General features: G+C 40.8%; 1 protein-coding gene across 1 annotated transcript in view; it reads left to right on the forward strand.

The window, feature by feature from the left end:
• LOC126215139 (60S ribosome subunit biogenesis protein NIP7 homolog) overlaps positions 1-25,114 on the forward strand; it is a 34,292-nt gene extending 9,178 nt beyond the window's left edge. Inside the window, exon 4 of the mRNA XM_049941801.1 lies at positions 24,939-25,114. Coding sequence (XP_049797758.1) covers positions 24,939-25,058 — 120 coding nt within the window. The 3' untranslated portion in view covers positions 25,059-25,114. The remainder of the gene's footprint in view (positions 1-24,938) is intronic.
• The last annotated feature ends 1,270 nt before the right edge of the window (positions 25,115-26,384 follow it).

Genomic DNA, 26,384 nt, shown 5'->3' on the forward strand with positions numbered 1-26,384 from the left:
TAAATATTATATGGAGTATAATAGTCCTGTACACTACATACTTACATAAATTTTGCCTACAGCATTATTTTATGCCTTAATAATATTTTTTAAAGCTTGTCAGCTGCTTCCATTATTTAGGTGTCCTGCTAATGATCGATAATAATATGAGACAATATAGCACAAAAAGAATACCAGCAGGAAACAAAGTATATTACGCAAACATACAAGTATTTAAGAATTCTCTAGTTACAAGATCAACCAAGTTAACCCTAGGATGCCCAAGCCTTTTTTTCTAACTTGGATGCCTATTTGGAGGGGGGGGGGGGGGGGTTCGGCGAGCCCACAGGTATTAAATAAGTTTGCTGATGAAAAATTACAACGTTCAAAATGGTTTATGTATTTTAACTAAGGCATCGGTTTATAAATGTTGTTAATTGTTATAAACATTGGATTGAGTGAATAAAATATTGACATATTACAATACAAAATACAGATGTGTTCATATACAATAGACTACCCTGAGTCCTCAACTTCAAGGCAAGAGACACACTTCACAATTTTTTCTGAATGTGTGTTACACAAATGTTTATGACACTGTCCACAATACTGCTTTGGTTTACTTAGATACTTGTACTTCTGCTTCTTTGTTTTAGCTTCTCTTACACAAATATGGCACCGACTTTTCCCTGCAGGAGGCTGACGTGCTTCTGTTGTCACTTCTTTGACTTTCTTTTGTAGAATAGTCTCCATTGATTGAACAATTTGATTAGATAACTGTTGCGTACATAGTTCCGCGTAGTCAGCACGTACACAACTTTCCCACTAGAGTGCGCCCCGCTATGCACAACAGCGCAGGCGCAGCGCTCGTCCGTCTCCGATCTACGAGATGGCACTGCCATAAAGACGGACCAAATTCTGCTTCCGCCGATCCGCGTATTAATATGTAACGCAGCCAATGAGACTGCTGCTAACGTAGAACCTTTCCTCCTCGCGGATCACACTCGCACAGTGATACCTGAATGCTCGAGGTATTATAACGAGTGTACAGACCTCCGATTAGTCAGTCTGCACCAGTCTGCATTTGTCTGTACCAGTCTATAGTCAAGTTTCAGTCTGCGCCTAATAAGATTACCATATTCCTGTACATAGCCATGAAGAGAAATGTATAGACACTTTGTCAAGTATCAGAGATGTGTGAATAAGATTAACGTACCAAGACTAAAGGAACTTCAGATTGTCCATTGTAAACAGCATCCAGAACCAAGTTACGTAATATCTATGCCTTTTTATTATTTTAATAAATGTGTGTGAAAATTAATCAAGTTCTGTCTAAAGTTGGTCACCGTCGATCTGCTACTCTAAGCGTGCAAGTGGCATTTCTATCGTCTGACCTAATGGCAGAAGATAAACACGCCACAATAAGACCACGAGACATATTGCTGACACTCGTCTACTTAGAGCGACAAGTCAAATAATCTGATGGTGTGTGTACTGGAGGTCTTACAGTACGCACACCACAATAACCCTCTTGCATTGGCACTTCTTACTTCTACCTGCAATATCACTAGTTCCATCCCAGCTTTCAGAAGATAAAGTTTCCGTTTGTTGTGTTTCTTTTCATTCCATCTTGGATGTTGCTAGATGAATACGGTGGTTGTATTGATAGCACAAATGTCGATGAGAGAGTAAAATACAGGTAGAGGCCATCTCTTTGTTCCCCTCTTGCAGGTGTACATACGCGCCATTTGATCAATGGTATCAATTCCACCTTTAGTGGAATTATAATATGCATTTATCTCGGTTTTTATTCTTCTCTCCTCCAACAGTGTCTTTATCTTGGTGCATTGTTGACAACAACAGTAAGTTTTTACTTGGTTTCGTTTTTGCTATGTAGGACACCAAAGTTACTGGAGGCCTACCGTTTGATGGGTCTGTGAAAAAGGACATTGATGAATATAGCTCTCAATTTGATGTGTTCTTCATTATGTCTGGAATATGCTTTCTGTTTGACTGTAGAGTTCCTACTGTAGTAACTCTGTAGTGTTGGTATAACTCTTCTGCCAAATCCACCGATGTGTAGTATCGGTCTGTAGTAATATTTCGACCAGTATTTTTCACAGGTGCTACCAGACGTTTGATGACAGCTGCTGAACCCCGTTCTTTCGACAAATTCTGAACATTACCTGCATAGGGTTCCATATTCAAGACGTATCTGTCAACTGCATCGGACATCATGCGTATAAGGATGCCATACTTGCTGGTTTATCCTTCATAAATACTTTGAAGGGGCAGCGCCCTCTAAACAAGCTGAGCATCTCATCAATGGTGAGGCGGACCCCTGGTCTATACAGTAGTGGAAACCTATCATTCACTTTGTTGAAAACATCACGAATTGCTGTGAACTTGTCTGCTTCCCTTCTTAGGTGGTGGGTACTTTTGTCATCAAACCTTATGACTGAAATAAGTTCCTTGAAACTTTCTCTTGCCATAATACCCTTGTAAACTGGCCGACCCATTAGGTCTGACCAAAGATCGTGTACACTGACAGAATTGCACTTATTTGCCCCAAAAGCATCAGGATTCCTATAAAGGCATACAATTCTTTCTCATTAGTCAAAGTAACATTTCGCCGAACTGCCTCTTCATTTGAATGTTTTACTATAACATTCATGATGTCAGGCGTAAGAAGTAACTTCAAGGCTTCTCCAGGTGAATGGCAAACACCAGCTGCAGCTACTCCTGCCTGCTCTCTTACTATATTAGCAACAGACCTCCGAGGAATTCTAGGCTGTGTGGTTACGTACCTTCTTCCAGACTTGGCCGCAATAACATCCTGATGGTCACTGCCTGAAGCTGCGCTATCTTCATCTTCTCTAACATCTACATCACTTTCCCGATCTGAATCATACTCCATAACACCATCCTCATATTCACTTTCACTCCCCGAGTCAGAATCTTCATCTAAATTTCATTCAGAACTCTTTCTAAAGACGAATCACGCATTCTTTTAGTCATTTCTAAGTCTGGGTGTGAACAGTAGGGAACTGCACTAAGTTTACAAGGTAAATAACAGCTGACTGACATCAACAGTCACTTCCTCTGAAAGTAAACCGATTGTTGTGAATATCAAGAATACCAACCAACAAGAAACTAACTTGCATTGTTGTAGAAATGAGAAATACGAAATCCTACTAAAGGAAATTTTCTATAGCATGGAAGCCTGGGGGGGAGGGGGGGGGGTTGTTGGACCCATAATAAGTTCATTTATTTTTTCTTTCAAATCAGGAATTTTCTATAAAATATATTGACACTAACGTTTCATAAAATAGCCAACAAACAATAACTCAAAGGGAATATGTAGTATGAAAGTTACTTGGGGAAAAAGAAGGGGACATAAAAAAAATTGTGGGTTCAACGACCCTCCCCCCCTCCCCTTAGTCGTCCTAGGGTTAAGAGTATGCTGTTGCCTTGTTTGACTGGTGGTACATATGGGTCAGAAATGAGGACAGTGACAGAAGCAGATATGAACAGCCTAACAGCATTTGAAAGAAAAACCCTGCAAAAAATTTATGGCCCTGCGAGGCAGGCAGTGGGTTGGAGAGTAAGGTACAACAGTGAAATGCAAGATCTTATATCAGGGAAAAATATAGTGAAATTTCTTCAATTTCAAAGAATCCACTGGTTAGGACATGTGGGGAAGACAGGATGCCAGGTGAATAATGAAAGGCAGATTGTGTTCCACCAGAAGGAGGGGGCCAACCAAGGGCTACACTATGTGATCAAAAGTGTCCAGGCTCTCCCAAAAACATACGTTTTTTTCATATTAAGTGCATTGTGCTGCCAGGTACTCCGTATTAACGACCACAGTAGTCATTAGATATCGTGATTTGTCAACCTCCCTATTATCATTATGTAGCACTGAGTGACTTCTGGGTTTCCAGAAACTGAAAAAGGCTTTGAAAGTAACCATATTTCAGAATAGGGAAGACAATCAGAATTCGATGGAACAGTTGTGCACCATACCAAAAGAGGCTTTCTGGAGATGCTTCCAGCAGTGGCAGCAGTGTTGGGAGAGATGTGTAGAAGTAAGGTGACTAGTGTCACCAACTTAACTTGAATAAAAATTGCATGGCGGAGGGTATATTGTACCACTACTAGTCATATCATTTTCTGTTCTACTCACGTGGCAGAAGAATCATTCTGCAGTTAGCGCTAAATGCAGCTTCTCTCAATTTCCAATAGTGCCTCGTGAAAAGAGCGTTGTCTTTCCTCCGAGGATTGCCACTCGAGTTCACGAAGCATCTCCATAATACTTGCCTGCTGATTGAACCTACCGGTAACAAATCTAGCAGGATGACCCGTGAGTTGCTTCAATGTCCTGCTTTAATCAGACCTGGTGGGCATCCCAAACACTTAAGGCTCCGGAATGCTCCGCACAAGTATTCTATACGCCATCTCCTTTACGGATGAGCTACACTGTCCCAGCATTCTCCCAATGAAATGAAGTCAAGCATTCTCCTTCCCTGCTATGAACCTTATGTGCTTATTACATTTTATTGTGCCTTGTAACATTACACCTTGATATTTAATTGATGAGACTGTGTCAGGATGCACCTAGTAATGCTGTATTCGAATGTTATGGGATTGTTATGCTGTGTTGTTCATTGAAGTTCATATTTAGTAGGTTAAAGTGCGGGGTATTGTGGAGTGTGTTGTAGCTATTTTGATATCAATAGGTTTTGGTAATACTTAGTTCCGATAGTTTCGGTTGTTGGTACTGTGGGCTTCATTTTAGCTATGTAGGAAATTTGTGGTACAGGACTTTCAAGTGGTGTGGGTGTTCGTGGTATTGCTGTCTTTGTTTGAGCTATATAGGTCAGGTGTAATGAACGATGGCCATGGTGTGTTTCTTGTTTTTTCTATTTGGGTTGATTGTTGATGATTTCTGTATGTCATTTTTGGGTGAATATTTGATTGGAATGGTGTTGTGGTTGTTTCTGTCATGTATTCAGTTTGCCCCACCCAAAACAGCATACTTCCCACAGTTTCATTTTATTGCTAGAATTAAATACTTCTTGTGTTGTTGACATTTGTTAGCAGGTGTAATGGGTGACATTGTGGTCACAACATTGACAACGCTAGTCATTAGACACTTCTCAAGATGCACGATTCAGTAAAGTTCCTTGACCTCTTGTTTCACTGTAAGCTTTCTTCACGACTACATCTAAGAGATCTGAAGATAAGATCCTGCAAGGCACTTAACTCTTAGTTGTAGGTGTGCTTCCTAAATGCTATTTTGAGCACTGAGTTGTCATCAATTAACTTTTTATACCTGGGATTCACAGTCATATTAGAACTTTATAAAAGACATCATATTTACGCCAGTGACTGTAACACTTTCTTTTATTTTACAATTGCAATTTCAGCCTCAGGCCATTATCAGGTGCAGATTTTTGTGGCTTTAAGCCATGTCAACTTAAAATGAGCTGACACATTTACATGTCATTGTCATTACTATTAAATACATTCGTGACTCTGTTACATATTGCGAACACACATATTCATATGTTGTTTTTAGTTACATCCTTTAGGAACAATATTTTCATTTCTCCACATAATTTCCATCCCTCTCAACTCCCTTACGCCATCTTGGAACTAGCACCTGTATACCCGCATGGTAAAATTCTGGACCAACCTGTTGGAGGCACTGTTTGGCAGCGTGCACAAGGGAGTCATCATCTTCAAACCTTGTTCCACAAAGAGAGTCTTTCAGTTTCCCAAAGAGATGATAGTCACATGGAGCCAGGTCAGGACTGTAAGGCGGGTGTTTCAGTGTTGTCCATCCAAGTTTTGTAACTGCTTCCATGGTTTTTTGACTGACAAGTGGCCGTGCATTGTCGTGCAACAGCAAAACATCCTGCTTTTGCCGATGTGGTCGAACACGACTCAGTCGAGCTTGAAGTTTCTTCAGTGTCGTCCCATATGCATCAGAATTGATGGTGGTTCCACTTGGCACGATGTCCACAAGCAAGAGTCCTTCAGAATCGAAAAACACCGTAGCCATAACTTTTCAAGCAGAAGGTGTGGTTTTGAATTTTTTTCTTGTGTGAATTTGCATGATGCCACTCCACTGATTGCCTCTTAGTCTCTGGTGAAAAGTGATGGAGCCATGTTTCATCACCTGTCACAATTCTTCCAAGAAATTCATCTCCACCATTCTCGTACTGTTCCAAAAGTTCGCTATACCGTTTTTCTTGTTGCTTTGTGAGCCCCTGTCAACATCCTGGGAACCCACCTGACACAAACCTTTTTTATCGCCAACACTTTCAGTATTCTGCAAACATTTCCTGCCCCTACCCCAACGTAGCGAGATAATTCATTCACTGTGATGCGTCTGTCAGCAGTCACCAATTCGTTAACTCTCTGCACATTGTCTGGAGTGAGTGCAGTACGAGGCCTGCCACTGCGGGGACAATCCTCAATATTGCCGTGCCCACTTTCATCATGTAACCTGCTTGCCCACTGACTAACTGTACTGCAATCGACAGCAGCATCTCTGTACACCTTTTTCAACCTCTTGTGGATGTTTTCCACTGTCTTGTTTTCACAGCACACGACAGCACATTGCTTCTGACAAACGTCAAGTGTAGCAGCCATCTTGGAAGACATGCTGTGATGGCACCACTCACGGGAACAGGTTGAGCTAAGTTTGAAAACAAGAGGGAAGGATGTATCGACGTACTGTAAAACTTTCACACAAGCAGAATGAAAACTTTTACAAAAATAGTGTGCATTTCTTCTGGAGTGACTCTCGTATAAATGTGTCAGCTCATTTTAAGTTGACATGGCTTAAAGCCACAAAAATCTGCACTTGATAATGGCCTAAGGCCAAAATTGCAGTCATGAAATAAACAGTGTTACAGTCGCTGGTGTAAATATGATGTCTTTTATAGAGTTGTGATCACCTCATCCCACTACTTGTACAGTGTGTTGAAGTGTTTTACTAGAGAGCTCTTGTGCTGGACTGACAGCTTCATGCATGGATCCATCACTCTGATGCTGTTTGGAAAAAATAATTACCTTATTCAGTCTCGACAGTTGTCTTCATATATTTTCTTAATGCTGTGGTCCTGCTAAGCAGTGCCACTAACTTGACTGCTGAACTTCGTCTGCAGAGGGTCGAGGACTGTAAGAGAGCTCATACTTTATGATAACTTAGCACAAAATCATGTAACCACGATTTAAAGAACTCTTCTGCATTTAACTATTCAACTGTTTACAACATAGAGTGAATAGATCAATTATTACAATGTGCTCATAGTTAGTGTCTACATGATACTTCTTTGTATGGCATATAGATAGTATAGATATGTGAGTCCATAAGTAACTCCAAAAGCTTTTTTAACAAGCTGGTTTCATTCTTGTGCAAAACTACGAGGGTAATCTCAAAAGTAAGGTCTCCTATTTTTTTTACATAAGTACATAGACCTGTTTATTTCTACAATGGTTTACATCAGTTTACAGCTTGAACACTTAGCTATTTTTCGACATAATCACCATTTCTTTCGATGCATTTTTGTAGACGCTGTGGCAGTTTTTATATGCCCATGTCATACCAGCTTGCCGCCATGCTGTACAGAAAGTTACGAACCTCTTCTTTCAACTCGTCGTCGGAGCTGAATCACTTTCCGGCCAACCTAGGGAACACCTAGGGAACAGGTGATAGTCACTGGGCGCCAAGTCAGGACTACAGGGTGGGTGGGTGATTATGTTCCACTGAAACAGTTGCAGGAAGGCAAAGGTTTGCCGAGCGATGTGTGGGCGAGCGTTGTCATGGAGAATGTGTACGCCTGTGCTCAACATTCCTCTCCTCAGGTTCTGAATTGCCCGTTTGAGTTTTTTCAGAGTGTCACAGTACCTGTCAGCTTTAATTGTGGTCCCAGCGATTCAGCTCCGACTATGAGGTGAAAGAAGAGGTTCATAACTTGTTGAACAGAATGGCGGCGATCTGGTATGACTTGGGCATATAAAAACTGCCACAGTGTCTACAAAAATGCATCGACAGAAATGGTGATTATGTCAAAAAATAGCTAAATGTTCAAGCTGTAAACTAATGTAAACCATTGTAGAAATAAACAGGCCTATGTACTTATAAAAAAATAGGAGACCTTACTTTTGGGATTACCCTCGTATTATTGTTTGGCCCTCTTCTCCTCTGGAGTCCATTGTGTCCCGAAGCCGTGATGGTAAAGCGTAAATAGCTTCTCCATTTTGAGAATTAGGTTAGTGCGTAAGCTCATAGTGTGGTGTCACCGCTAGACACCACACTTGCTAGGTGGTAGCTTAAATCGGCCGCGGTCCATTAGTACATGTCGGACCTGCGTGTCGCCACTGTGTGATCGCAGACCGAGCGCCACCACACGGCAGGTCTAGAGAGACGGACTAGCACTCGTCCCAGTTGTACGACGACGTTGCTAGCGACTACACGGACGAAGCCTTTCTCTCATTTGCCTAGAGACAGTTAGAATAGCCTTCAGCTAAGTTAATGGCTACGACCTAGCCAGGCGCCAATTGTACCATTGCATGTATCTTAATGAGTCTCACTTGTATCATCAAGATTGCTGTATACCAAAGGATGCCATAAAAGTTAAGTGTTCTAGTAGCTACGTTCTTTTCTTTATCACATTCATAACTTATCCTGTTCCAGACTTCACGCCAGACAGCGTGAGTTGACGCGTGCCCTTTCGGCTACTTCACTGTGGACTGGCTGCCTTGTCAGCCCACTACATTGGCGACGAGGATGGGATCAATGTAGTGGGCTGACAAGGCAGCCAGTCCACAGTGAAGTAGCCGAAAGGGCACGCGTCAACTCACGCAGTCTGGCGTGAAGTCTGGAACAGGATAAGTTATGAATGTGATAAAGAAAAGAACGTAGCTACTAGAACACTTAACTTTTATGGCATCCTTTGGTATACAGCAATCTTGATGATACAAGTGAGACTCATTAAGATACATGCAATGGTATAATTGACGCCTGGCTAGGTCGTAGCCATTAACTTAGCTGAAGGCTATTCTAACTGTCTCTCGGCAAATGAGAGAAAGGCTTCGTCCGTGTAGTCGCTAGCAACGTCGTCGTACAACTGGGACGAGTGCTAGTCCGTCTCTCTAGACCTGCCGTGTGGTGGCGCTCGGTCTGTGATCACACAGTGGCGACACGCGGGTCCGACATGTACTAATGGACCGCGGCCGATTTAAGCTACCACCTAGCAAGTGTGGTGTCTAGCGGTGACACCACACATAGCATTTGCTTTTTTTTTTTTTTTTTTTTTTTTTTTTTTTTTTTTTTTTTTTTTTTTTTTTCCTCATGTTGGTAGTCTGGTTGCTATGCCAATGGCCTTACTGCAGATCTGACACCGGTTTCCAACAGATCACTGAAGTTAAGTGCTGTCGGGCTGGACTAGCACTTGGATGGGTGGCCATCTGGACTGCTGAGCGCTGTTGGCAAGCGGGGTGCACTCGGCCCTTGTGAGGCAAACTGAGGAGCTACTTGAGTGAGAAGTAGCGGCTCCGGTCTCTTAAACTGACATACGGCCGGGAGAGTGGTGTGCTGACCACGTGCCCCTCCATATCCGCATCCGGTGACGCCTGTGGGCTAAGGATGACGCGGCGGCCGGTCGGTACCGTTGGGCCTTCGTGGCCTGTTCGGGAGGAGGTTTCTTTTTTTTATTCTTGTTGCTATGGGTTTATTTATTGGTTGTAATTTTTTGTTTCTAGTTCACTGTTGCTATTTGAGTTTATGTATTGTCAGTTTATCATTTGGAGATACTGAATAGAGCTGTAGATGCTAGAAAATGGAGTGCCAAGTGGGGAACATTTCTGACATATTCTTCTCCTCGAGTTCTAGTAGAGAGGTGGCAGCAGCGGAAGCAGCCAGAAACATTTGCACCATTTTTGGGGATAATGCCATTGAGCAGAGCACAGCAAGAAAATGGTTTTCTCATTTTGAGGAGGATCATTTTGACATTAGTGACTCTGCCCTCTAGGAGGATCTTTGGGGTTTGATGGAGATTGTTTACATGCTTTAACCCACAGTGATCCACGACAATGCACTGGAGAACTGGCAAATGTGACGAACTGTGATCATTCCACCATTGTGTGACATTTGCACGCAGTGAGGAAGGTTAGAAAATCAGATGTATGTGGTCGCTTGTTATCAGTCGACTTGTCAACAACACCGACCATTCCTACCTTGTATCGTTACTGGTGAGGAGAAATGGGGTCTTTTGTTAACGTGAGGAAAAGAAAGGAATGATTGAGTTCAAGCTAGGCAGCAACTCCATGTACAAAGACCTGCACACTTCCACAAAAGATAATGTTATGCATCTAGTGGAACAACGATAGTTTGGTGTGCCACAAATTGCTTCTGTGAGGTGTAACCATCACTACTAACATTTGTTAACAATTGAGACATCTTGCAGATGCAATTCAAGTACAGCAACCAGGAAGAGTGTGTAAAGTGATGCTACCCTACAGTAATGCCACCTGCATTCTGATAGATTGACAAAAAACGCTATACAGGAGTTGGGTTGGGAAGTCATTCTGCACCCACCGTATGCATCTGATCTTACGCCCTCAGATTTTCACCTTTTCAGCTCTCTACTGAACAACTTTCAAGTAACTTCCTTTTCAGATTAAAATGCATTCCGAAAGTGGCTCAATGAGTCTTCGCCTCAAATCCAGGTGATTTGTACAGTCGCAGAATCAAAAAGTTGCCACATCATTGGCAGACTGATTTAAATAATAAGTGAGAATACATTATTGATGACTAAAGTCTCTGTTACGTATATTTGTTGTGTTTATTAAACGTGTGGAAAAACACAATGTACCTACCCAATAAAACCACTTGCTCATCAGTGTGTTTTGTTAACGTGCTGTACTCACATTTCTCCCTTCGTATCTGCACACAAATTGAAAACAATGTGTGCACAGTATGCAGCATGCTACTTAATAGCTACTAAAATACCTTTTCAAGGCCCCCAACCATCTTTTGTCGGTCTGAGAGGATAATACTGGGACCTGTTATTGCAGAATTGTGGAAGCTATGATGCCAGAGTATCTGATTTGTATAGCCAGTGATGCAACAGTGTTTTTGTTTTGATCGCGGGAAAAATATTAAGTGTTTAATGTTACAAAACCTCAAATACTAGGGATACAGTGCAATCAAATTGTGATTTTGAGGGAAAACACTTAATTTGGAGAAACACATACACACAAAACACAGTAAAAATTTAGCATTGAGTGTTCATTTTTCTCTTTTTGGCGACTCTGCAGATCAGTACATCACCACAGCCATCATTTCACTTTGACATTTGTTCGCTTTGTCAACTTGTGAACAAAGTTTGTGCATGTGAAATGTGTCTGTTAGTGGGATAAAGACACACCTAGTTACTAGCTGTTCACTAACTACGTCAAATTGTACTCCCATTGGTTGCCTCGAACTTCATACAGAGACACATTGTCAGCACCTGCATTACACTGTAAACCAACACAATGGGTGGACGGACCTATGTAAAGTTAAGAGATTGTCCGATTGGAGCTGCTATACTATTGGTTTCCTTTGACCTTTCTTACCCAGCCTTTTATCATGGGGCTTACAGTTTAACATGGTCTCCAAAAGCAGCTTCACAGTTTCCACTCACACCAATTACACAGAGGTGACAAAATCCTGGAATAATGTATGTACATGTACAGATGGCATTAGTATCACGTACTCAAGGTACAAAAGGGCAGTGTGGTGTGCGTACTGTAAGACCTCCAGTACACACACCATCAGATTATTTGACTTGTAGCTCTATCTAAGTAGGCGAGTGTCAGCAATATGTCTCGTGGTCTTATCGTGGCGTGTTTATCTTCTGCCGTTAGGTCAGACGATAGAAATGCCACTTGCACGCTTAGAGCAGCAGATTGACGGTGACCAACTTTATACAGAACTTGATTAATTTTCACACACATTTATTAAAATAATAACAAGCATTTAAATTACTTAACTTGGTTCTGGATGCTATTTACAATTGACAATCTGAAGTTCCTTTGGTATTGGTACGTTAATCTTATTCTCACATATATCTCTGATACTTGACAAAAGTGTCTATAAATGTATGTATGTATGTATGTATGTATGGCTATGTACAGGAATATGGTAATCTTATTAGGCGCAGACTGAAACTTGACTATAGACTGGTACAGACTAATACAGAATGGTGCAGACAAATGCAGACTGACTAATCGGAGGTCTGTACACTCGTTATAATACCTCGCGCGTCCATGTATCACTGTGCGAGTGTGATCCGCGAGGAGAAAAAGTTCTACGTTAGCAGCAGTCTCATTGGCTATGTTACATATTAAAACGCGGATTGGCGGAAGCAGAATTTGGTCCATCTCTATGGCAGCGCCATCTCGTAGTGCGGAGACGGACAGGCCTGCGCTGTTGTGCTTAGCGGGGTGCGCTCTAGTGGGAAAGTTGTGTACGTGCTGACTACGCGGAACTATGTACACAACAGGCAGTATATTGACAGAGCTGTCATTTGTACTTGGGTAATTCATGTGAATAGGTTTATGATGTGATTATGGCCACACTACGGGAATTAGCAGACCTGGGTGCAGAATGGTAATTCAGGGTTGCCACAAGTTCTGGGAATCGGGGAAATATCAGGGACTTTGAAACGTGTTATGGAAATATCAGGGAAATTCAAAAAAGCACTGGAAAAATCTTTTTTTTGTCTCATTAGATGAAATGATTTGTTTACTGAGATGTCGTGCATTGTCGCTGGCTGGGTGCAGCTGAGTACATGTGCCACTTCCCTACTTCCTCACTCTTATTGCTTCTCCTCTTCCTACCACTCCCCTCAGCTTGCAGTCAGTGCTGTCACCACTCTTGCCACTAGTGTGGCAGTTGCCGACGAGAGGCAGGGAGACATTAGGAGTGGTTTCTTTGGATGTGATTCTAAGAGATTGTTGACGCAGCTGCCAGAGACGGCGGTCATGTGTGCACTGCGATGTCACCAGTCGTTTGACCACACCGCCGCCTGAGAGATCGATCCGCCGGATGTGATTCTCTCGTTAAACGGAACAGAAGAACGGCTGTGTTAGCCAAAGAGTACACAGCCAGTCGCAGTACTTGTGCTCACTGCAAGGCGTCACCAGATCACTTCACGTGTAGCGGGAGTGTAGTGCAGTTGTGCCAGTCTACAGTTCGTAGCCGCACTCAGTGGTCAGCCCGCGATGTTAGTCGTCGTCTGCAGCTCAGTCATTGCAGTCATCGAGTCTTCGTAGCCCAGTTCCAAGTTAGTCTTCGAATTCACCAGATTCGACATTCAAGATTACGAGGGATTAATTCGTCACTGCAAGATTTGTGACTTGTAAATTATGTCATTCTACAGATGCTTAGTCCAGTCTCATCTTCTATAATTGGCAACCGACTGATCGTGGACTACAGCAAAGTCAAGTAATAAATACTTTCTTATTTTGTACTCCTGCTAATTAATTGCGTTTTCCTGTTGTAGCTACCAAGCAGTCTCGGCATAGTAAAGCCCACGTTTCCACCTCCTTGGCTACCTCATATTTGCCACCTCATGTTGACGGACTCGATTATGTTGGAAGATCGAGAGCCATCACGCACGAGCTGCGCCCGAGTGATTGTGTGTGTGCTCTCATTTTCTGACGAAAGGCTGTTGCTGAAAATTTAGTTGTGAGAGTGTGATTTTCTTTTCTATGTGCCTGTCTGCTGCTCAACAACCTCTTTACGGTTTCCCAACATGGTGCCTGTGACATGTGAATAGCTGGCCACCAGGTGAACTTCCGTGTACAGGCCAAAACTGCAGGCAATTTCTGCGGGTATCTCTAACGGATCGGGCCTACCGATCTGAAGCCGATTGTTTCCCACTATTGTGCAAGCCCTGCCTGTCGGATCAAGTCTTACCGCTCTGCCCATAGACCGGGTCTGTTTGTGCAAGGCATAACGCAGCAGATTTTTGTGGTTTATCCGAGGACCCAGGGCTGTGGTGCTCCTCGGCAGGCCAGAGATCGTGGGCGTCGACTTTAGGAATTGTGACTCTCTCACCGCAAGTATATTCTACAGTGTGGCGTTTTACAGACATTTTATTTATCCTTGTACATTTTGGCACTTTGAAAGTAATTTATATATTAGAAAGTATTGATGATACGAAGAAAATTGTGGCAGTCACTGGTGGTTTGTACACTACGTACTCATATATTCCTCGAAAGAAAAATCACATGATACCTGCAAAATAATAGACATAACACAGTGAGTAATAACTGACAATAATGAATATAGTAGAACCAACATTTTAGTGGCGGTCACCTATAGTCCCTTGGTTTACACACCTCTTCCCTGCCTTCTACACTTCTTTCAAGAGGCCTACTTTTTTCTAAGGTTATTGCTGAAATCAGTGAAGGTATTTTAAATCTGTCTTGCGACTCCAAGAAAATGCGTATTTTTGTTACCATATGTATTTCATTATAATAGCAGTGGTCTTAATGAAACACACATACCTTTGGGCTTACTTTCTCCATCTAAAATCGTTTCATTACAGATTATGTTGATGTTAGCACTTAAGATTTTTGCTTACATGGGGGAGAAATGCAGAAGCCCCCCCCGCCCCCCTTTTTTTTGTCAACTTGTAACGATTCATGCTGAATCTTACTTAAGTTTCTTCCGCCTGGTCCATTGATGAATGAATGCGAAATTTTCATGCTTCACAAAATTTATTCATGTTAATTGACATCTGAACTGCACACTCATCATGTAAACAAAACACAGACAGACTTCACTGATCTCTTTGACTACCAAAAGTAACTTCAAAACTGACTTGTCGCAGCATCTCTGCCTCACTGTATATACAATTTTAACAATAGCTTCCAAAATAAAGCATTATTAATTTTGTACAGCTGGCCAGAGTGGCCGAGCGGTTCTAGGCGCTACAGTCTGGTACCGAGTGACCGCTACGGTCGCAGGTTCGAATCCTGCCTCGGGCTTGGATGTGTGTGATGTCCTTAGGTTAGTTACGTTTAAGTAGTTCTAAGTTCTAGGCGACTGATGACCTCAGCAGTTAAGTCGCATAGTGCTCAGAGCCATTTGAACCATTTTTTAATTTTGTACAATTTTGATGTTACAATTAAAATTTACAAAACGTAAAGAAACTGATGTTACAGCTGAAAAAAGTATAAAATACAATATTGAATGACAATCTTTTATAGTAATATCTTTAGCTTTCCATAAGAAAATCATTCTGAACTTGAATCACAATAATGTCTCTTGTATTATTTTAGTTACGTAATTAATTACAGTTTGGATTTGGTTACCAACATTCAATGGTAGTACAGAGCTTGTGCTTTATCCGATTACATACATAAAATGCACAAATAAGGCCTCAGATTCTGGAAATTGGTAAACTGTGAGATGTAAACAATTGGAGAGTTAATTAGAAATGTAATTACAAAGAATTTTAATTACAGAGGAAGACATAAAAATGAATAACAAATGAAAATATCGCATGGTAATAACTTTAAAGCTGTCTTCTGTTACTGGCTTTTTAGATTACCATTTTGTTAATTAGGAGCATTGATTTTTCATGCTAACGTCTGTGCAGTCTCTAGTTATTTATTGCTAAGGACTTATTACTTCAATTTCTTGATTAGTTACTTAATTTAGTATATGTACATAATTTTATCAGTGACAACAATCCACCAGTAATTATGACATTGCACGTCCTTCCAGAACATTCCACATGCTTTTGCAATGAATATCAAGTTTTTTTATCAAATAGGACAGAATGCTATATATAAGACACATATACAAGGCCTTAGGAAGCACTGAATTGTCTGATAACTATCTGGATGCATATAAAAAAAGGTGGTATTGGACATTTCATATGAGTCCTGGGGGAGGCTGTACTATTATTAACTTATGTCTTTCTTATCCCAGAGATCTCAAAATTTGTCAGCGAAAAATGCTATAACTTGTCTGGAAATCAGGCAAATATCAGGGAATTTCTTTTGGGGAAACTTGTGGCAACCCTGTAATTGGAGCTACATGCGTGGGACATTCTGTTTTGGAAATTGTTAGGGAATTCAATGTTTCAAGATCCACAGTATCAAGATTGTGCTGAGAATACCAAATTTCAGGCATTACTTCTCACTGCGGACTATGCAGTGGCTGACAGGCTTCATTTAACGAGCGAGAACAGAAGCATTTGTATAGGAATTGTCAGTGGTGCCAGACAAGCAACACTGCTTGAAATAACAGCAGAAATAAATGTGGGACAGTGTGACGAAATTTGGCGTTAATGAGCCATAGCAGCAGATGGCCGACATGAGTGCCTTTGCTAAAATTACATCGCCTCTCCTGGGCTTTTGACCACATGAGTTGGACCCTAGATGACTGGAAAACTGTGGCCTGGTCAGATGAGATCATATTTCAGTTCGTAAGAATTGATGGTAGGGTTGTGAGTGTAGCACAGACCCCACAAAGCCATGGACTGAAGTTGTCAACAAGGCACTGTGCAAGCTGGTAGTGGCTCCATAATGGTGTGGGCTGTGTTTCAAGGGGACAGGCCGGGTTGTTTGAACTATCTGGAGACCATTTGGAGCCATTGATGGATTTCATGTCCCCAAACAATGATGGAATTTTTATGGATGACAATCTGCCATATTACTGGACCACAGTAGTTTGCAGTTGGTGTGAAGAACATTATGGACAATTCAAGGGAATGTTTTCGCTATCAAGATCACCTGACATGAATCACGTCAAACTTTTGTGGGATGTAATCGAGAGTTCAGTTTGTACATAAAATTCTGCACTGGCAACACTCACAATTATGGGCAGCTGCTCAATATTTCTTCAGGGGACTTCCAACAACCTGTTGAGTCCATGCCACATCGAGTTGCTGCAATAAGCCCGGCAAAAGGAGGTTCGACATGATATTAGGATGTATCCCATGACTTTTGTCATCTCATTGCATCGCTAGAAGGAACGGAAGAAAGATCGTAGGCTTAATTGAGGATTAAATTGCAAACATTGATGTTGTCCTGGACGGCTGTCAACACCAAGTTGTCTTTTGTCAGAATAATTACTGTAAGTGTTCCACTGTGTTGCATGTGTGCATAAGCACAATACAGTATTTCTATAGAGGCAAAAAATTAAGGTGTGCGAGCATTCTTTGTTGATATACAAGTAATTCTACACTCATGCTCATAAATTGAGGATAATGCTGATAGATAGTGAAACAACGCTCTGGTGGGTGGTTTGCGGCTTTAAATCACCTCGGGGTATGACCATGTGGTGCATCTGACCTGCGGTCGTCGCACGGTGGCGCTGGCAGCAGTCCACATACGCAGAGGTGTGTTGGTGCATGTCAGAGTACGGTGCAGCGAGTAAGTCTGCAGATGCTTTCAGACGTGCTAATGACTGTCTGTTGAAAATGGCTCAAAGAACCCATTGATGATGTTATGAGGGATAGAATACTAGAGTGACTGGATGCCGGTGAAACACAGCAGGTCGTAGCACGGGCCCTCCGTGTGCCACAAAGTGTGATCTCAAGATCATGGCAATGATTCCAGCAGACAGGAAACGTGTCCAGGCACTACAGTACGGGACTTCCACAGTGTACAACACCACCAGAAGACCGATATCTCACCATCAGTGCCCGCAGACGGCCACGGAGTACTGCAGGTAGCCTTGCTCGGGACCTTACTGCAGCCACTGGAACAGTTGTTTCCAGACACACAGCCTACAGACGACTGAACAGACACGGTTTATTTGCCCGGAGACCTGCAAGGTGCATTCCAATGACCCCTGGTCACAGAAGACCCTCTAAAGCCTGGTGTCAGGAACACAGTACATGGTCATTGGAATAGTGGTCCCAGGTTATATTCACAGACAAGTCCAGGTATAGTCTGAACAGTGATTTTTGCCGGGTTTTGATCTGGCGTGAACCAGGAATCAGATACCAACTCCTTAACGTCCTTCAAAGGGACCTGTATGGAGGTGGTGGTTTGATGGTGTAGGGTGGGATTATGGTTGGTGCACGTACACCCCTGCATGTCTTTGAAAGAGGAACTGTAACAGGTCAGGTGTATCGGGACGTCATTTTGCACCAGTATGTCTGCCTTTTCAGGGGTGCAGTGGGTCCCACCTTCCTCGTGATGGAAGATAATGCACGGCCCCACCGAGCTGCCATCATGAAGGAGTATCTTGAAACAGAAGATAACAGGCGAATGGAGTGGCGTGCCTGTTCTCCAGACCTAAACCCCATCGAGCACATCTGGGATGCTCTCGGCCGACGTATCGCTGCACGTCTTCAAACCCCTACGACACTTCAGGAGCTCTGACAGGCAGTGGTGCAAGAATGAGAGGCTATACCCCAGCAGCTGCTCGACCACCTGATTCAGAGTATGCCAACCCGTTGTGCGGCCTGTGTACGTGTGCATGGTGATCATATGCCATATTGATGTCGGGGTACATGCGCAGGAAACAGTGGCGTTTTGTAGCACATGTGTTTCGGGATGGTTTTCTCAACTTATCATTAACCCAGATAACCCTGACGTCCTTCTGGAAGGACGACGTCACTCACTGTTGAAATTATTTATTTTTGCGAATAATGCATTGTTGCAACGGACTGTGACGCATTGTTATATGAAGTAGGCAGAGTCAGTTGCGCGCTGCGACAGTCAGTGTGACTGTGTTGTTCATACTGAGTGAGAAACTGTGTCTTGAAAATAGGGCCGATTTTACTGTGGACGAACTGACTGACCTTGTCATCGATGGGTATGTATATTTTCTTTCATATTGCGTCAATAATTCTGAAACTTGTCATATAATATCTTAAAGAATTAACCTATAATATTTATGGGTTCATATTATGATTGAAAGTTTTCATCAGTTGTAATTCAATAATGTTTTCAGCCGTCCTTCCAGAAGGACGTCAGGGTAAAATGTTGTCATTTTGTATTCACAGAAAACGATGTACACTGATGGAACTTTTGGACATGTTAGAATCAAAAGATGAAGAAATACCTAATACTGGTGTGAATGTAACATTACACCCTCATCTAAATTCAACTGATGACGTAACAGATGAAGATTCGGGTGCTGAAGAAAATCCAAGTGTAGATAAATTACTAGCAAGTCAGCTCAATGCTACTGCGCTTTGTGATTTGGCCATTTTTACCAATGGTAATGCTGTGAATGCAACAAGGAAACAATCCTTCACTTCTGATGTTGTTCCAGGACCCTCCAGCAGTATAAAAACAGCAACAATAACAACAACAACCACAAACAAACCAGCAAGGCTATCGAAGAATAAAGTTCTAAACCTCAAGAAATATAACTGGAAAAGTGGTGAAATAGTTAATCCAACACCTGTATGGCCTCTAATGTTCACAGTTGGAATGAAGAAGGGCGAACACCGCTTGAATATTTCCAACAGTTTTTTGATAACGAAGTGCTTCTAATGATGGCCACTTACACAAATCAGTACGCAGCCAAGAGAAATAGGCTAGGTGATTGTTCAGAAGATGAGATGTTGGTGTTTATTGCTATACTTCTGCTAAGTGGATATGTAACAGTGTCATGCAGAAAGATGTACTGGCAATCAGATAAAGACAGTCACAACGACCTCGTAACAAATGCCATGTGCAGAGATCGATTTGACTTCATCTTTTCCAATTTGCATGTATGCAACAATGACAATTTAGATAGATCAGACCGTTTTGGGAAAATCCGCCCATTATTGTGTATTCTGAATGATAGATTCAAACAATTTGCGCCTTACGTGCGGCATCATTCTGTCGATGAATCGATGGTCCCATACTTCGGAAGTCACGGGTGCAAACAGTTCATAAAAGGGAAACCAATCCGATGCAGATTCAAATTTTGGTGTGGAGGCACAAGTGGTGGATATATTATTTGGCTCAAACCGTACCAAGGAGCTGGCACGTGTAGTAAGGATTATGAAACAAAAGGTATGGGGTACGGTGTGGTAATGACTTATGTTAACCAGTTTCTTCCACATGTTCCATATCGAATATACTTTGATAACCTCTTCACCAGCGTTGAACTACTACATGACCTAAAAGAGAGGGGCGTGGAAGCAACAGGAACAATAAGAGGAAACAGAATTAAGAATTCTACTCTATCACCTGTAGAAAAAACGATAAAAGAAAATAGAGGATCATATGAAGTTTGTTCTGACTCAGCATCCGGGATTTCCATTGTACGTTGGAATGATAACAATGTTGTTACTGTAGCCACCAACTTTGACAGAGTGCAACCACTACACTCTGTAGCAAGATTTTCCAGGGAACAAAAGAAAAGGATTAGTGTGCCTCAACCTAACTTACTACACTCCTACAATACTCAAATGGGAGGCATAGATTGAGCTGACTAAAATGTATCCCTATATAGATGCTCTATAAAAGGGAAAAAGTGGTATTTCCCGATCGTTGCACATTTTATAGACATTGCAGAGCAAAATGCCTGGGATCTTTACAAGCACAACGAAGAACCCATAGATCATCTGACATTTCGTCGTCGAATTGTCACTGCAATTCTTGAAAGTCACAAAAGAGTCACTACCAGCAGAGGACGTCCTAGTATGAGGGCAAAACTAGATTCTAGATTTGATGGAAGAGAACATTATGTTGCTGAACTACCAATGGATGAGGTAACAAAAAAGAAGAAGCAGCTGAAATGTCGAAGTAGCCACAAAAAAACTTCTTCTATGTGCGTAAAATGTGACGAACCACTTCATGTTTGTTGCTTTTTGTCTTATCATACTAGCGCATAAAATATGTGTATAGGTTATTTTCTTTTTTTTTTGTATTTATTAGCTGTTTTAGCCTATAATTCAAATTTATTTATGTTTATTTGAAAGTATAAAAACCGGAACAGGTTAATTGTGCAATGTCATATACTTTAAAAACATGTTCCCTTATTGTCCTAACGTCCTTCTGGAAGGACGCCCATTTTTGGAAATACTAAATAAAAATAGATACTCAAAATTGTTTTTAATTTCTTCCTTACAACCTTGTGAATGAATGTAGATAAGATATAAATCAATTTTGAAAAAAAAAAAAAATAATAATTCAGGACTATCTGGGTTAATACAGTGGACTTTCAGATCTATGTCGTATTTGTTCCCTATGTGCCTATGCTATTAGGGCCAGTTTTGTGTAGTGCCATGTTGTGTGGCACCACATCTGCAATTATCCTTAATTTATGAGCATGAGTGTATATCAGTAATGGACAGATATTCAAAACATTTGATATAGGCTGCAATTTTTGTAAAAATCATAAGTGTGTATGACAACATCTAAAATCATCCACACTGTGATGTTCTCAGTGAATTAAATAGACCGTAAAGATGATTAAAAATCAGAAACAAAGAATCTGTTGACAAGCACTATGTATTTATCATCTTTCGTTTTCTGTAGGACTGTGCTATTGTATTGTAAATAACTATTAAAGATATTCACTTATGTAATAATCCAGTGCTGCTCCTGAATGTTACTAATTTTTCTTTGTAAGGGTGTCATGCGCAATGAGATACAACACATAATGATACCCACATGTTTTTTCTTTGTATCTAATTGTTCACGCACTTTATATTTCAAGTGATCTTTCTTGGAGTGCTTTCTCAGTTAGCTTATTTGTGTCCTGTTGCATAAAGTTCTGCTGTTGTAATATTCCATCCTGTTAATGAACAGTGGAGAGTGTGAGAAATTAAAATGCACTCCTCAAGAATGTTGAATATGAACCCTCTGCTCAATTTTGGTGTTATACACCGAATCAATAAACATTTATAAAAACACAGGAATGAGATAGGGTCATAACATATACTTAATGTTATTCCATCTGCTGTTAGAAAACAAAACACTCTTAACATCGTAAATGAAATGTAAAATCAAATTCATTGATTCTTAATTGCAAAAACAGGCAAACATGAAATTTGTTGATCAGAGCACCATGTAAAACAAATGGGAAACAATAGTTTTAATAAACCGTACATATATTTTGGTGTAGAATCTGAATATGCAGTAAAATTGCGGGGTTTCTATTTGAAAATGCAATGTTGACCCCACCCACATAGCAGGACTATAGATAGAGGGATCCTAAATAAAATGCATTTGGCTGTCAAGAGAGCAACACATGATGCCTTCAGTGACTACAGTAACAGAGTATTGTCAAATGACGCTCCACAAAATCCAAAGAAATTTTGGTCGTATGTAAAAGCTGTTAGTGGCATCAAAGTTAGTGTCCAGTCCCTAGCGAATGAGACAGTGGCTGAAATCTAGGGTAGCAAAGCAAAAGCCAAAATGCTTAACTGTGTTTTCAAAAGGTTCCTTTACAAAGGAAAAGCCAGGAGTATTGCCCCAATTTAATACCCGTATTTCAGAAAAGATGAATGAAATAAGTATCAGTGCCAGTGGTGTTGAGAAACAGCTGAAATCATTAAAAATGAACAAGGTTCCAGACTTGGTGGAATCCCTGTCAGGTTCTATACCAAATTTGTGGCTGAGTTAGCCCCTCTTGTAACTGTAAACTATCATAGATCCCGCGATCAATGAACCGTGCCCAGTTCTTGGAAAGAGACACAGGTCACACCCATCTACAAGAAGGGTAGTAGAAGTGATCTGCAAAACTACCGTCCAATATCCTTGACATCTATTTGTTGGAGAATCCTAGAACATATTCTGAGCTAAAACATAATGAGGAATTTTGAACAGAATGGCCTCCTCAGTGCCAATCAGCATGGATTTCAAAACTTCTGTCATGTGAAACCCAACTTGCACTTTTCCCACAACATATGGAAAGCTTTGGATCAAAGTAACCAGGTAGATGCAGTGTTCCTTGACTTCTGAAAACCATTGGACTCAGTACTGTGCCTACGCTTATTGTCAAAAGTACGATCGTACAGAGTATCAAGTGAAATTTGTGATTGGACTGAGGACTTAGTGATAGGGAGAACACGTCATGTTATCTTGGATTGAGAGTTATTGTCATATGTAGAAGTAACTTCGGGTATGCCCCAGGGAATCATGTTGGGACACTTACTGTTCATTTTGTATATTAATGACCTTTGAGATAATATTAATAGTGCCCTCAGACTTTTTGCTGATGATGAAGTTATTAATAATGAGGTACTATCTGAGATGATGATGAGGTCCCATACTCTGAGGAGCATAGGGGACCATGCGGGAGACACGTGCTGACGTTCTAGGCAAGGTCGTAGTGGAGGTAGTTTGCCATTGCCTTCCTCCGACCGTAATGGGGATGAATGATGATGATGATGATGATGATGATGATGATGATGATGATGATGATGATGAAGATGAAGATGACACAACAACACCCAGTCATCTCGAAGCAGGAAAAATCCCTGACCCCGCCAGGAATCGAACCCGGAACCCCGTGCACTGCGCAGGAAGCGAGAACACTACCGCAAGACCACAAGCTGTTGACCAGAGAGAAAGTGCATAAATATTCAGTTATTGATAAGATTTCAACTTGGTTCAGAGATTGCTCGTAATGTTCGTAAATGTAAAATTTTGCACTTCACAAAACAAAGAAACACAGCCTCCTATGATTATAATATCAATGGATCACTGTTGGAATCGGCCAACTCTTACAAGTACCTGGATGTGACACTTTGTATGGGTATGAAATGGAGTGATCACATAGGTTCAGTCATGGGTAAAACAGCTGGTACCCTTTGGTTTATTGGTAGAATACAGAGAAGTGCAATCAGTCTACAAAAGAGATTGCTTACAAATCACTTGTGTGATCCATCCTAGAATATTGCTCAAATGGGTGAGACCTGTACCAGATAGGACTAAAAGGAGATATAGATCATATACAGAGAAGGGCAGCAGGAATGGTCACAGGTTTGTTTAATCTGTGAGAGAGTGTCACAAAGATACTGAAGGAACTGAAACAGTAGACTCTTTAAGACAGATGTAAACTATCCCGATCGACATACTGCAACCCTGTAAGTATTGCTCACATAGTGATTGTGAGGATAAGACTAGAATAATTACTGCATGCACAGAGGCATTCAAACAGTCATTCTTCCCGTGCTCCGTATGTGGATGGAAAAAGGAAGAAACCCTAATAACTGGTACAATGGGACATACCCTCTGCCATGCACCTCATGGTGGTTTGCAAAGCATAGATATAGATGTAGAGGGGTGGTGAGGAGGTGGTAAGTTATAGCAGAGACAAATGTCCCCTTTACTAGTATTAACTTTTCACCTAGAACATTTTTGTCATACAACACGTCATTTTTGAGGTATTTAACTGTCTCAGTTTAAAACAAACACCACCTATATGTTCTGCTCACAGTGTAAAACGAGATGTATTTTAACAAATACTTATAAGCTGTGCTGCACCAAGTCTGCAAGATTTTTGACATTTTGTTATTAACTTGTAAACACTACATTTTACATTAATACTAGAGTTCAGGAATTGTTTATGAGAAATTTTACAAGTCGTCTTACAGATGTCCTCAGTGCAGATGTAAGCTTCAACTATACGCACTCTCTGATTCACAGAATTTGGCATACATTAATCTAGTAATTTTGAGAACTATGAAATGACACTCAGAGAATTTTCAAAGTGGAAAATGAAGCTGTGACAATTAACTGCACCTGTTATGTGATCGGAAGATCGTGTAGGTGAGGAATCGTTAAAATAACAATGTGGATTCTGTATCTTGGACATACTGTGATGGTTTTGTCCATCCAGATATTATATTTTTAACTCTGTACCATCAGAATATGGGATACATGTTTTACATATAATTTTATAAAGTAACCCTCTGTTCTCCTGCCTTACATAGTATCTGCAGATAGTAAATGGACATAAATTTGATTGTTCACAGGGTTTTGGAGCAGCAGCAAAGGCTACAGCAGAGTGTAAACATGCAGACCCCATGGCAGTTGTATGCTTCCACCAGGCAGACATTGGAGAGTACATACGTTCAGAGGACACTCTTATCTGATGGAATCTAGTGGAACCTGTTTGTACATACTGTTATTTCACTTATATTTTTTTAAATAAATATACAAAATAATTACTTGTTCTTCTTTCATGTAGAGAGTAGACTAACCAGTGCAATGAATGTACCACTTAAAAATATCCTGGATATCAAAAAACAATTAGAAACAACATGAATTTCACACATGTAATCATAGAAAGTGTGGCAACTGGAAGACAGTTTAAGTTTCAAAACCTGTCCTCCAGAATTTCAGTATTTATTTTTGTTGGATTTGACAAAACAGCTTCAGTACAAAAATATCTGACTAGTTTTAGTGTTAAAGAACATCAGCACTATTATAAAGTGATAAAACATACACAAAGAAACACTTTTGGTATCACATACACATTATTGCAGGGTGCAAAAGAAACACAAATTAGTTTTTGAATCATTTACCGTCTGTGTGCAGAAAGTACGCTATTGGCATCCCCAAAGAAATGTTATCACAGCCACGGGCATTGACTTTTGAAAATCTTGGGCATACTCATCATGTTACACTTTAAAACTCATAATCACCCCATGTATAATTATAGTTAATGTAAATGCTACAAAAGTAATTTAAAATACCTGATCACTCATCTAAATAGGGAGAGACTGCAATGTGCTCCTCCCGACAGTTGCTTTGGTGATAAATTCATTGATTAGAGGTTACAGGTTCAGTTCCATTGTGAGATCAGAATGGGTGTTCATGTTCACAACTGGTCTGGTGTAAGTTTTGAATCTTCAAAGTACAGAAAACAAACATTCTGCAGTACATGTGGATACAAGTATCATTAAAAGAAGTCGCAATAATTTTACATATTCTATTATCTTGTTCTTCAGAGCTACACACTTGTCATCCTCTGCCCTACTCAAGTATTGCACTACACTTTCAAAGATATCTAGTGCAACGTTATACTGTTTTACCACATCCAACAAAATATCTCTATGAAGAATCTGTCGTTCACAATCGAAACTGTCACTGTAAAAAGAAGTAATGTAACTACTGTCTTCTTTGCGTAATAAAAGCTGTTCTATTTTGACAAGCTGTGACACTGTTTCAGGCAGAAATCTGCTTTTAAAGCTACTTCCTGTTTGATCCACTACCTTAAAAAAAAATAAAATAAAATAAAATAAAATAAATTTTGTAGCTTTTCTTGAATATCTGATGAATTATGCTTGTCATCAACTCCTAATTTTAATGGTAGTTTTATAGGGCATGGAACAGTGAGGAGACTCAATTGCAGTGCATCACACTTTTCTTTAGCATCTTCCCAAAGTGATAAAAATATATCTGTATTTCTGGCTCCT

This window comes from Schistocerca nitens, chromosome 12 (assembly GCF_023898315.1).
Source record: "Schistocerca nitens isolate TAMUIC-IGC-003100 chromosome 12, iqSchNite1.1, whole genome shotgun sequence".
Classification (NCBI taxonomy): Eukaryota; Metazoa; Arthropoda; class Insecta; order Orthoptera; family Acrididae; genus Schistocerca; species Schistocerca nitens.